Below are 14,000 nucleotides of genomic sequence, written 5' to 3'. Positions count from 1 at the left end.
CAGTTAGGTTCCTCTGTGCATCCTCATGGTACACAGACATGGCACACAGTACTTTTCTATCAGAGCACTCATCAGTGTTTGTACTGCTGTGTTTATTTGTGTGAGTATTTGATTGTTGTCATTCTCTCTCCTAGAGAGTAAGATCCTTGAGACTGGCTCAGCATGGAATATCTGGCACACAGTATGCACTGAGGAAATACTTGTTGGAATAATCAGTGAATTATAGATGAAAACTTAACCTTGGAATTAATTATGAGACTGGCTTGTGTGTTACTCAGAAGGATTTTCCTGTTCTTGTAGGGTTATAGAAGGCTATTGTACAGTGTGTCTTCAGAATTACAGGATGGAGAGGCAGACTTGAAGTGCTTGTTCCTGTGAAAAAGAAGGATCAAAGCTCGAGGCTCAGCCTTCTCTTATGGAACACTTTGTGTTCTTGCCCTGCACTGGGAGAAAATGATCCACATTTGGAAATCACACACCTAGCCCATTTACTTAGTATTCCTGCCTACCTCCTCTAAGTCTCAGCCTCGTGGGGTGTGTGTTTGCTGGTACTTGTGGGGGCAGGTGAAGAATTTCAGCATATCACCGAACCCTACAGGGATTTCCCTTCCCATTCCCAACAGCTCAGAGGAAGAGAATGGGAGACAAAGGACCTGGTGATTAGACCCCCAAGACACTGGACTGTTTGCTTGTGTCTTGGGTGGAACAGGCCCAGTGGGAAAGGGGTCGGGGTGCAGAAATAAGGGGTTGGGGTGCAGAGATAAGAGGTCAGGGGGTGGAAATAAGGGATTGGGGTGCAGAGATAAGAGGTCAGGGTTCCTGCCCCTCCCCCAGAAAAGCGGGACTTGCCACTAAGGGTGAAGGAGAAGGGGTTGAGGGGTTCTTGCTCCTCTCCTAGAAAAGCAAAGAAGGGGCCGGGCACGGTTGCTCATGCTTGTAATCCCAGCACTTTGGGAGGCCGAGGCGGGCAGATCACGAGGTCAGGAGATCGAGACCACGGTGAAACCCCGTCTCTACTAAAAATACAAAAAAATTAGCCAGGCGTAGTGGCGGGCGCCTGTAGTCCCAGCTACTCGGAGAGGCTGAGGCAGGAGAATGGCGTGAACCTGGGAGGCGGAGCTTGCAGTGAGCCGAGAGCGCGCCGACTGCACTCCAGCCTGGGCGACAGAGCGAGACTCCGTCTCAAAAAAAAAAAAAGAAAAGAAAAGAAGGGGTAGAGACACAGAGAGAAGGGGTTGGGGTACTTGCCCCTCCCTCAGAAAGGCGGGACTTGCCGCTAAGGGTGAAGGACTAAGGCAGGCATCCTTGCGTGGTCTGACACCTCTGAAACGTGGGTGAATAATCAGAGAGGCGTCCTTGCAATGATTAAACACCAAGGGAAGACTGCCTTCCTAGTCCGTGACTGGCGCCAGAGTTTTGGGTCCATGGATAAAACATGTCTCCTTTGTCTCTACTAGAAAATGAAAGGAATAGAAATTAAGAGAAGGGAGAGATTGAAGTGTGGCGCTAAGATTGAAAGTAGAAAGAGGTTGAGGGATAGTGAGAGAGGTTGGAGAAGAGAGTAAGAAGAGGCCGCTTACCTGATTTAAAATTGCTGAGATGTTCCTTGGGCTGGTGGGTCTGAGGACTTGAAGTCGTAGGTGGATCTTTTTCACAGAGCAAAGAGCAGGAGGGCAGGGGATTGATCTTCTAAGGGAGGTCCTTGGATCCGAGTCATGGCACCAAATTTTATGTGCGTCCATGTGAAGAGACCACTAAACAGGCTTTGTGTGAGCAATAAAGCTTTTAATCACCTAGGTGCAGGCAGGCTGAGTCTGAAAAAAGAGTCAGCGAAAAGAGATAAAGGTGAGGCAGTTTTATAAGATTTAAGTAAGTAAAGGAAAATTACAGTCAAAGAGGTTGTTCTCTGGCTGGCAGGAGTAAAAGTCACAAGGTGCTCAGTAGAGGAGCTTTTTAAGCCAGGATAAGCCAGGAAAAAGACTTTCACAAAGTAATGTCATCACTTAAGACAAGGACTAGCCATTTTCACTTCTTTTGTAGTAGAATGTCATCAGTTAAGGTGAGGCAAAGTATCTTCACTTCTTTTGTGATTCTTCAGTTACTTCAGGCCATCTAGGCGTATATGTACGTGCAAGTCACAAAAGATGCGATGGCTTGGCTTAGGCTCAGAAGCCTGACAGTGGGGTGTGTGTTTGCTTGTACTTGTGGGGGCAGGTGAAGAACTTGAGCATATCACCCAACCCTACAGGGATTTCCCTTCCATTCACAACAGCTCAGAGGAAGAGAATGGGAGACAAAGGACCTGGTGATTAGACCCCCAAGACACTGGGCTCTCTGCTTGTGTCTCAGGTGGAACAGGCCCAGCGAGAGTCTTTAGGGCCAGAACTCAAGGATTTATTGAGGTGAGTGCTCCATTTTAGCCATGGCAAAGCTATACCTTTTATGGGGGCTAAATTTAAAGTATAAAGTGATCATTTTGTTGTTTATGGTCTGGGAGTTGCAGAGGAAACTGATTTCTTTTATACACTTTAAATGAACTTATTTACAATCAATAAAGATCTAACACTACAAATGGTAAAATCTTTCCCCTTGGCAAGTCCTTCAAACAGCAAACTCAACAGTAGCAGCTAATGTATCTTTCAAAAGGCATTCTTGCGGTCAATTAACTTACTATGCTTGACTATTCAGCCTGTTAATCCAAATTTAAGCATTACCTCAAAGCTGGTTTACCATTGTGAAGTCCACTAAAATGCTCCATTGAAACAATTCACTCAGGGGAAAAACACAAAGTGGCAAGCTGGGGACACAGTGGCTCTTTAAGAGGGATTTTAACATTTACGTCCCTGCCTTCTCCCCAGCAGCTGTATTCTCCCCAGTGGCCAGAGTTTCCTTCTGCTTCAACAAAGTCATGTCTATAGTCTCTTCCAGTTCTGTGTGTCTAAGGTTTTCCCATACTCAAAACTCTGGTATACATGATCTAGCTTATTTTTAGTCTAAAGACATCTTAGGGATGAGGCCAGAATTCCAAGTGAGGTTCAAATTTGCAGTAACACCAGTGGCCCAAGTATGCAACTTGAGGCTGCCAAAAGTGGCTCTTTAAAATGTCTTAGAGCTGTTGAGTAACACTAAACTCCTCATTTTACAAATGAGTCAAGTGAGACACAGAGAAATTTAGTCTCTTCTCAATTTGTGACTTATCTTTCAAGATACATTTCAGCCATCCACTCAGAAGCCTTCCCTGACCACTCTCCACTGTCATCAACACCAAATATTTACTGAGTGTCTGTTATATGCTAGTCCTTGTTCTAGGCACTTGGGATTCACCAGTATACAATGGAGACAAAAATCCCTGCCCTGGAGCAGCTTACATTCTAGCATGGGAAACAGGTAGTAAACAGTGAGTATAATAAGTGTTGAAGGCAGTAAGTTCTGGAGGAGAACAGAACAGGGTCATGGGGATAAGGAGTGCCTGAGTGGGAGATGGTTGAGTTTGTGATTTTTAAATAGTTGAGTAGGCTTCATTGAGAAGGTGACATTTGGCACAAACTTAAAGGAGGTGAGGAAGTTACCTATGCAAGGATCTGGGGAAGAGTATGCCAAGCAGGAGGACCACACATGCAAATGCTATTACGCAGAACCATGCCTGGTGAGTTCAAGACACAGTGAGCAAGTGACAGCTTCAGGGGTGGAAGGGAAACAGGTTTGCAGAACACTTGGGATGACCATAGGGGCTTTGGCCACTGCAGAGTTCTAGCAGAAGAGTGTGTCAAAGTCAAAACATGGAGACAAATCTCTGAAATTTGGAAATCTTATTTGGAAAGAAAGAATTGCAACTTGGGACATACATGCAGACTGAGTGGTCTTCGGTATGTCTGCAGAACAAAGAGAAGCTTAGAGGTTTCATTGTAAAAAGAGAAATGTTATGTTTTGCTCTCAGGAAGTTCATTGGCACTAGTAAGGTTTTGAGGAGCTGACAAGTTTTGATTGGTAAGTGACAGCAATGGGTTAAACTATTCTTAGAGTTTCAGGAGATTGTTTCAGTAGCTATAGGTAAGACTGGTTTCAGGTGATAGCAGGTAGTTTCAGCAGCCAGGCTTGTAGAGAATTACATTCTTGGAGCAATGTTTTGTGTCCTGAGTGCCTTACCCTCTGCCCTCTCAAATCTATTTTAATTGGGTATGACAAGAATGACCCAAATGGTATGATCAACTTTCACAAGTGACATGATTCAACTTTTTCTGATTTCAAAGGCCCATTCTGGCTGCTGTATTGAGAAGAGAATGTGGTGGACAGATATAGAAGCATGGAAACCTGATAGGGCTGTTGCAATCACTCAGAAAAGAAGCGATGGCAGCTTGGACCTGTTGGTAGCAGTAGAGTGGTAAGAAGCGATTTCATTCTGGCTATGTTTTAAAAATAGAACCAACAGGATTGGCTGAGAGATTGGATGGATTTTAAGAGAAAGAATGTCTCTAAGGGTTTTGTTTTGTTTTGCTTTCACAAACTACAATGATGAGGATTTTTTTCTTTTTTTAAGTCTAAGCAACATACATACACACATATTCCAACTCATCACACTGTGTCATAAATTTTTTTTCTACCTCTTCTACTTTGTGCTAAGCTAAGGGCAGACCTTGTGTTGTATTCACCTTTACATTCCCAATGCCTACTGCAGCATTCAATAAATATTTGTTGAGTAAATGAACATTAAGTGTGGCAGATGTGAATTCACATTGGACCCAACACTGTCCTTATCATCTCCCTCCTAAGATACGTTTTGCCTCAAGTAGGAAAGTCCATTTGCTGATGTCTGCAGAGAGGCTGAGTTCAGGCTCCACTTGCTGACCTTCCTTTCAGGGCTTTATTCATTTCTATTACTGTGTGTGATATTGTGAATATATGTGTGTGTGTGTTTGTGTGTGTGTGTGTGTGGTTTTCTTTCCTGTTTCCTAGCATACAGCTCCTAAAATCCTTGGAATCTCAAGTGATTGATAAGAATGCCTTTTGTATGCTAATGAGATGACTGCAGGTCCCTAGGACAGGGACTGGCCACAGGAAATGCCAGGGCATGATTAGACTTTCAGCCCTACTCCCCAGCTTCCAGGGAGGAGAAGGGGCCTGAAGGTTAATTTGATCACCAATGGCCAATGATGTAATCAGTTATGCCTATGTAATGAAGCTTCCTTAAAAACCAAAAGGATTGGGTTTGATTGAGCTTCTGGATAGCTAAACATGTGGAAGTTCCTGGAGGATGGTGGTCCTAAACAGGGTATGGAAGCTCCATACCCTTTCCTATATGCCTTATGCTATCCATCTCTTCCACCTGGCTGTTTAACTGTATCATTTGTAATATCCTTTATAATAAGTGGGTAAAAGTAAGTAAAGTGTTTTTCTGAGTTCTGTGACCTGCTCTAGAAAATTAATCAAACCTAAGGAGGGGGTTGTTGGAATTCCTGATTTATAGCCAGTTCTTCAGAGGTATAGGTGACAACCTACTATTTGTGACTGGCATTGGAAGTAGGAAGAAGTCTTGTGGGACTGAGCCCTCAACCTATGGAACCTGATGCTATATCCAGGTAGGTAAGTGTCAAAATTAAATTGAATTAGAGGACATCCAGTTGTTGTCTGCTGCAGAATTTATTGGTGTATAGGAAAAAGGTCTCCCTCACCCCAACTCTGGTGTCAGAGTATTGAATATATTGTTTAGTCACCAGAGGTGGTCTGTATTGAGAGTTAAAGTGGGAAAAACACTCTGTTTTGTCCCATATCTTACACCATGTAATAGATTACCAAAAATGTAGTCACTTAAAACAATACACATTTATTATCTCACATTTTCCATGGATCAGGAATCCAAGCACAATTAAGCTGGGTCCTCTGTTATAATCTCACAAGACTGCAATCAATGTGTAAGGCTGTGTTTTCATCTGGAGGCTCAAATGGGGAAGAATCTGCTTCCAAGCTCATTCAGGTTGTTGGCAGAGTTCATTTCCTTGTGGTTTTGGGACTGAGGGTTCCAGATTTTTGCTGGCTGTTGGCTGGAGGCTTTTCCTAGAGGCCACTGCAGTTCTTTGTTCTGTGAGCTTCTCCAGCATGTCCACTTCATCAAGCCACAGGAGAGCCTTTAACTTGCTAAAAAATTGTATATACACAGTGACATGTTTTGGCTGTGTCCCCACCCAAATCTTGAATTGTAGCTCCCATAATTCCCATGTCATGGGAGGGACCCAGTGGGAGGTAACTGAATCATGAGGGTAGGTCTTTCCCATGCTGTTCTCGTGATAGTGAATATGTCTCATGAGATCTGATGGTTTTATAAAGGGAAGTTCCCCTGCACAGGTTCTCTTGCCTGCTGCCACGTAAGATGTGCCTTTGCTCCTCCTTTGCCTTCTGCCATCATTGTGAGGCCTCCCTAGCCATGTGGAACTGTGAGTCAATTAAACTTCTTTCCTTTATAAACTCAGTCTTATGTATGTCTTTATTAGCAGTGTGAGAATAGATTAATATACGTAGTAATCACAGGAGTGACATCCTCATCCCCTTTGCTTTGTTATGTATTAGTTAGAAGCAAGTCACAGGTCACACCCACACTCAATGGGAGGGGATTACACAAAGGCCTGAACACCAGGAGGTGGAAGTCGTGGTTGGGGGGTGGTGTGTGTCAAAATGACTTTCATCATTAGAAATGTGTTTGTTTGTTTCCTATCCCAACAATTTTGACCCCATGTTAGTTCTGGTACAGCATAGCCCCCAGACCTGGGTTGTCCAATATGGTAGCCACTGGTCCCATATATGGCTAGTGTGACTGAAGAACTGAGTTTTTAATTTTTAAAAAATTTTAATGAATTTAAATTTAATCTAAAAATTGGTACTCCATTCGGTTATTGGAAAAATGTTTGTGTTTTTAGAACAGCTTGGGTATATGAATCTACTTTTTCAGCTGTACATTTTATGAAATCTAGACACTGATAAGTATCTCCATTGAAAATTCAGTGTTCAAATTGAGATGTGCTTTTCGCTGTAAAATACAGACCAGTTTTCAAAGACTTGGTATGAAAAAAAACAAAGCATCTCCTTAATAATTTAAAAACGAGTTACATGTTGAAATGATAACATCCCGTATATGTTGGGATAATATATTATTAAAAACAATTCCATGTTTTTGTTTTTATGTTTTAAAAAACAGGTTACCAGAAAATTTAAAGTTACGCAAGTCACTCCCATTCTATTGCTGAGAGAAAATACAGAGCGGTGAAGAGCTTACAGTCGGGTTAGCAAGATACGCCCCCAATATTAGCTAATGATGTAAGGCATCAACAAGAAATGTGGGGGTTCAGGAAAGGGGAAGGTGGGGTCGTCCAAAGGCTGGGAAAGTCTTCAGTTGAAGGCGAGACAGTTGGGACTATTGGTGAGTTTCCAGCGAACCAACGCCTCGCCGGCTGCGCGGGGCGGCCCTCGCCGCCTTGGCTTCATTTTTGCCCCACACCCCACCCCTGAACGCGCGGCGCTTTTTGACCCCGCCGCCGCGCCGTAGACCGCGCTGCACGCCGGAGGCAGCCATGGCGGATGTGTCGGAGAGGACGCTGCAGTTGTCAGTGCTAGTAGCCTTCGCTTCTGGAATACTCCTGGGCTGGCAGGCGAACCGACTGCGGAGGCGCTACTTGGACTGGAGGAAACGGAGGCTGCAGGACAAGCTGGCGGCGACGCAGAAGAAGCTGGACCTGGCCTGAGACTCCGCGCCTTCCGGCCCATTCGATTCCCCGCATGGCCACCCTGCCATGTCCGCGCCGGAGCTGCGGTCCGGCGGCGGCCAGAACCACGCTTGCCACGCAGTCCCCGCCTGCCATGGCCGGCTCTTCCTGGAGTGTTGGTGAGCAGTACACATAGTGACATTGCAAAGGGAGACTTTGGGGTCGGGCGGATATCTTAGGATCAACTCTGGCTAGGTCGCAGAAGATAGGACTTGTTCCCACAGACACCAGAAGGTGGAAGTTTTGTCTTCCCTGATAACTTGCTCTTTGGTGTCTTGGTTTAGTTCACTGGGTGTTTAATGAGAATGTCTTACCAACGTGCTATGTTGTCGTTCATCCTGACAACATTAAACATCAGTATAGAAAATACTGGAAAGAACAAAAGAAAAAAGGAACCGGGGAGGTGATCTTGCCACCCCCAGTTCTTTTCAGTAACATCCTTGTTAGCACATCTTCAACTTGGAGATTGTAAACTCCATACTGAATTCTTAGGTTGTTGGCAGCCTGGTAAAGTGGAAAGAGCAGTGGCCTGGAAGTCAGGAACCTCGCATCCAGTCTTAGCTTCAGAAGAGCTGTGCATGATTAATTTTCAGAACCTCAGTTTTCTTGTCGTAACATCAGATCTTATGGTTCATGGTTTAATACCACAGTACAGTTTGAAGTTACAGATTGTGTATTTCTAATTTTTTTCTCTTTTCTGTTTCTAACAGCTTGTTGAAGATGCATATAGACTACTGGAAAGAAATGACTTCTTGCACTTTATGAATCAATTTTATTTTTAAAATAAAAAAATTAAACATCTTTGAATTTTTATTTTTTCATAAGGGGAAGTGTCATGTTTTTCATGCAATTTAGTGCATCAAGAGTTCTGCATTTTCAAAACTGATTTACTAGTGTTTTTGAGCAGACGTATTATGTAACACGTGCCCCTTCTTTGGTACAGGCACAAAGCAGACTTGGCTGTGGGACCATTATGGGTTCTTTTACTGAACTTGTTGGAAAGCAAGGGACTGTGTAAACATAGCTGAGGTAAGGGTGCTATACGTAAGACCTTTGAATTTCCAAGAGTAACAGTGTATTCCTTGGCCCTGCTCAGTCCTATAATCCCAGCACTTTAGGAGGCTGAGGTGGGAGGACCACTTGAGCCCAGGAGTTGGAGACCAGCCAGGGCAACATGGGGAGACCCAGTCTCTACAAATAACTTGCAAATTAGCTGGCCGTGGTGGCACACACCTGTGAGTCCAGCTAATTTGTAAACCAGAGGCTGAGGCAGGAGGATCACCTGAGCCTAGGAGGTTAAGGTTGCAGTGAGCTGTGATCTCACCACTGCACTCCAGCCTGGATGACAGAGCGAGACCCTGTCTCAACCCAAAACAAAACAGTGTGTTCCAAGTACAGAGTATAAGTTTTTTTCTTTTCTTTTTCTTTTCCTTTTTTTTTTTTGAGACAGAATTTCATGTTGCCCAGGCTGGAGTGCAATGGCACAATCTTGGCTCACTGCAACCTCCGCCTCTTCGGTTCAGGCAATTCTCCTGCCTCAGCCTCCCAAGTAGCTGGGACTACAGGCATGCACCACCATGTCTGGCTAGTTTTTGTATTTTTAGTAGAGATGGGGTTTCATCATGTTGGTCAGGCTGGTCTTGAACTCCTGACCTCAGGTGATCCACCCGCCTTGGCCTCCAAAAGTGCTGGGATTACAGGCATGAGCCACTGTGCCTGGCCAGTGTATAAGTTTTTGTTGGCAAAATCTCTTTTATGTGTCATTGTGGAATACACGTGAAGGAGAAACCCTCCTGAACAGAGCTTAGTGATAATTCCTACCTATATCTAAAAATCAAGAGTGAGTGCCTGGTTCCTTTGATTTGCAATGAGTGTTTCTAGAACACCACCCTTGCTCATTCCTACAAAGATTAATTTCGTGTCTCAACCTCATGTTAACATCGGAAAGTTGTTTCCACATGAAGCACCCCCCACGCTCCCCCCATTTTAGTGGGGCTATTATGCCTTACTACTTCCAACTTTGTTTTCATTCTGTGAATGTAGTAGTCAAGGACTGAAATGGTTCTTGGAGCTCAGTCCCATCTGGGCCACAGTTTGCTGAAGCTTCCTAGTGTCCACCCCTAATTGAGCCTCCAAGAGTTGAGACTCTTTGAGACAACGTAGATTTCTTGAGGGACATGTTACCCCCAAACTGTTGGAATGTGCCTGGTTAAGCATCTGGATTGTGACTGGCCTAGTTCTGCCTGTTTGGACCCATTCTTGTGCCATGTTCGTGGTGGACCTGGTCCTTCCAAGTTGATTCTTTCTCATTACTTACGTACAGCACCCTGACACAGTCATGCCCCTCTCCCGTCTCTGCTCTAGGTAACCCTGCCTCTGGGCATGTGCTACTTCCAAGTCCTGTCCATATCATTATGGGATTTTTAGCCACTCTGCCGCTCCTAATTTTCTAGTTGTCTGCTTACTACCTTTTTACACTGTGACTGTACTCCTCACTTCTGTAGTGGGCAACTACCTTTGACGTTACGTCACTTTTTCTACCTTTGCCTTACTTAAATGTGGTAGGTTTTTTTCCCCCCGAAAATACTATGGAGATAGCACTTTTCCTGTGTTAGCCAAAACTGGAAATGGAAAGTTGGGAGCCAGGAGTCAGTGCCAGTCATAACTTGGAAATGACACACTTGACTCCTTGAATCTATATTCCCCCACCTCCATTTTTCACTGCCATTTAGTCATGACATCTACATGTCTTGGCCCACTTTTACTACCCTACCCTGCCTCCTTTTCTCCCCCAATATGGGCTTCCCAGACCACCTGTTCTACTCCACATTGCTTCAGCCATACTCTGGACCTTATCATCAACAGGCCTGGACTTTGTTATATTATACTTGGTCTGTTTAGTCTCGGGGTAACCCCACCTCATTAGGACAGCTTACATCCTCTACATCTCCTATAGAACTGCCCGGTCTGGAGACTATTAGTTGTCTTACCCTTCCAGTTAACCTCGTAAGTCATCCTGGGCTCCCTGGTCAGATTAGACTCCATCCTCATGAGTCATCCTGGGCTCCCTGATCAGATTAGACTCCATCCCTGCTTGTATATTTACCTTCACCACTGCTTTTGCTCTTTTGAGCTGCTGAACTTTAGAGAAAGACTTCACCTTTCTCACTTGGCTCACTACAAATTGGTTCTATTGTGACTGCATCTGTCTCATTTCTTAGCACCTGAGTTCCTTTAACTCCCAGTTTTCTTGATGCCTTTCATTCCTAGTAGATCAACCATATGAGAAGATAAAGGCCATTAGCTGGGAATTCCTTCGTCTTTCTCGATAGTTTTGTCTAGAGCAGTAGTTTTCAACAGGGCTACACATTATAATCATCTAAGGAGCTTTAAAAATACTAATTCTTGCATGCCACTGTCGAGACATTTTGATTCCTGTCATTTGGAATATAGCCTGGGTGTTAGAATTTTTAGTTCTTCAGGTGATTGTGATGGTCAGCTGAGGTTGAAAACTACTGTTTTTGAAGCTCTGCCTCATTAGGTTTCCTTTACCAGGAGAGAAGACACACGGGCACTTTCCAAGGCTGTCTCCTCTTTGGCCTCTGCAGAATTCTGCATCTCCCTCAGGACCTTCCTTGTTCTCCAGTACATCATCTCTTTCTTGCGTCTGCAGTCTCTCCCTGCTTTCTATTTACAAACGCACATTTTCTTTTTTTTTTGAGACGGAGTCTCACTCTGTCCCCCAGGCTGGAGTGCAGTGGTGTGATGTTGGCTCACTGCAACCTCTGCCTCCCGGGTTCAAGCGATTCTTGTGCCTCAGCCTCCCCGAGTAGCTAGGATTACAGGTGCCTGCCACCATGCCCGGCTAACGAATGCACGGATTTTGACTTAAAATTTATTTTAGTTGATGCTATCATTTGCCAATATTTTCTTTCCAAATATTTTGCCCATTGGTCTGCTGTGATCTGCCCTCTGCACCTTCCAGAAACATTAATATCTATGGCTCTTTCTGAATCCTCACATTTTACCTTGAGGGTATTTGATGAGGCCACTTTGTCCCTTGAAATTCTCCTCCCCTTGCTTCTCTAATACAAAAGTTTATTGAGTTTCCAAACTGCTACTATTGCAGCCTTTCTCAAGTTCCTCAAACTTTCGCCTTCGTTCTCTGCTCTGTGCTCTCCTGTGATTACCCTAGCCATTCTCTTGGCTTAACTAGCATATCCAAGCAGAGCCCCCTCCCTGTGGTCCTTTCCTTCAATTCCAGCTTCACTCTTTCAGCTGTCTAGTGGACGTATTCAATGCATGACCTTACTGTAGAACTCAGTGTATTTAATCATAAGCTGTTCATTTGGCGGGTTATTCTGTACACCAGGTAGCACTTCTGTGGTAAGTGGTTGGTACAATTTTCATGTTTCTAGTCTATTACTGTAGCTTGGAAGCTCTTTGAGAGTAGTGTTAAACATCTTGTACCACAGGCCTAAACAGTGCCTTGCACCAAGGTATATATTTGTCATTTTTATATGAGGTGGATTTTCTTTTCTTTTCTTTTTTTTTGAGACACAGTCTCACCCTGTTGCCCAGGCTGGAGTGCACTGGCGTGATCTCCGCTCACTGGAACATTCACCTCCCAGGTTCAGGTGATTCTCCTGCCTCAGCCTCCTGAGTAGCTGGGATTACAGGCATGTGCCACCACACTTGGCTAATTTTTGTATTTTTAGTAGAGACAGGGTTTTGCCATGTTGGCCAGGCTGGTCTCGAACTCCTGACCTCAGGTGATCCACCCACCTCGACTCCCCAAAGTGTTGGGATTATAGGCGTGAGCCAGCGTACCCAGCCTGAATTTTCTTTTAAGGCCCTAAAACTGCACACTTCTGTATTCTCTTTGCTATAATCTTTTTATTGATTCCAAGTCGTCTTGTTCCACTGGTTCTGTCTACATTATGAGTCTCTTGGAAGCTGTTAAATTCTTTTTCAGTATTGCCTGTGAGGAAGCAATTCAAAATTGTTACTCGTTTTAACACACTGATAGAAATCATGATGAGTTTTATGAAGTAGCTTGCTCTCAGGAGAAACATTGGCCATGGTTTGCTTTAGTTTCTTTTGGCTACCTCACTGCAGATCTCTCTTGTTTTATGTTATGTTGTTTTTTATAATGGCATCAAGGTATAACTACAGAGGAGTAATGACTAGTATTAATGTGACTGTCCTGAATATTACAGTTATTAGTGAAAAATCATTAGCTGAGTAATCATATCATTTATAGCACACTGAATACCTCAGTGGTACTTCTCAAACTTGAATGTGCACATGAAACACTGGAGTATTGTTAAAATACAGATTCTGATTCTGCTAGGACTGTGGTGGGGCCTGAAAATGTGCATTTCTAACAAGGTCCCAGGTGTTTGATGCTGATCTAGGAATCGCAAGTAATGAATACTTGTAACTGAAACAATATGGTGCAAAAATGTATAAAGTCAAACATCTTCATACCTGAGGTGAATGAGTAATACACTTTTTTGCACCTTTCCTTATTGTTGTTCATATATTCACACATATTTCGGGGGGTTTATTAGTTTATTTTTACCAACAGAATTAAACTGTATCCAGATGCTATTAACTTTTCCATTTAAAATATGGAAATCCCTATAAATAAGTAGATACAGAATACTTTTTTCTAATTTATTTATAGACTGAGAATTTCCTAAGTAATAGCTGTATTTTAGAGCAATTTTTTTCGTTTTGCTCATCTCATCACCTGTAATTATAATTTTTTTATTATTATTATACTTTAAGTTTTAGGGTACATGTGCACAATGTGCAGGTTTGTTACATATGTATCCATGTGCCATGTTGGTGTGCTGCACCCATTAACTCGTCATTTAGCATTAGGTGTATCTCCTAATGCTATCCCTCCCCCCTCCCCCCACCCCACAACAGTCCCCAGAGTGTGATGTTCCCCTTCCTGTGTCCATGTGTTCTCATTGTTCAATTCCCACCTATGAGTGAGAACATGCAGTGTTTGGTTTTTTGTCCTTGTGATAATTTACTGAGAATGATGATTTCCAGTTTCATCCATGTCCCTACAAAGGACATGAACTCATCATTTTTTATGGCTGCATAGTAGTCCATGGTGTATATGTGCAAAAATATGGAACGCTTCACGAATTTGCGTGTCATCCTTGCACAGGGGCCATGCTAATCTTCTCTGTATCGTTCCAATTTTAGTATATGTGCTGCCGAAGCAAGCAC

General features: G+C 43.6%; 1 protein-coding gene and 1 non-coding gene across 2 annotated transcripts; one reads left to right on the top strand and one right to left on the bottom strand.

Annotated features, from left to right (window-relative positions):
- The first annotated feature begins 3,571 nt into the window (after positions 1 to 3,571).
- Positions 3,572 to 8,552, top strand: MTLN (mitoregulin). Its single transcript, XM_058428091.1, is given in 5 exon segments — positions 3,572 to 3,646; positions 4,251 to 4,367; positions 7,276 to 7,452; positions 7,455 to 7,870; positions 8,462 to 8,552. Coding segments are annotated over 4 exon segments (645 nt in total). The 3' UTR covers positions 7,731 to 7,870; positions 8,462 to 8,552.
- Positions 8,553 to 13,893: 5,341 nt separating this feature from the next.
- LOC116484430 (U6 spliceosomal RNA) lies at positions 13,894 to 14,000 on the bottom strand. The gene has a single exon (XR_004252588.1). It is a non-coding gene; the product is annotated as a U6 spliceosomal RNA (small nuclear RNA).

Source organism: Hylobates moloch, unplaced genomic scaffold (assembly GCF_009828535.3).
Source record: "Hylobates moloch isolate HMO894 unplaced genomic scaffold, HMol_V3 SCAFFOLD_15, whole genome shotgun sequence".
Lineage (NCBI taxonomy): Eukaryota > Metazoa > Chordata > Mammalia > Primates > Hylobatidae > Hylobates > Hylobates moloch.
This window is presented reverse-complemented; position numbering and strand designations above follow the sequence as displayed.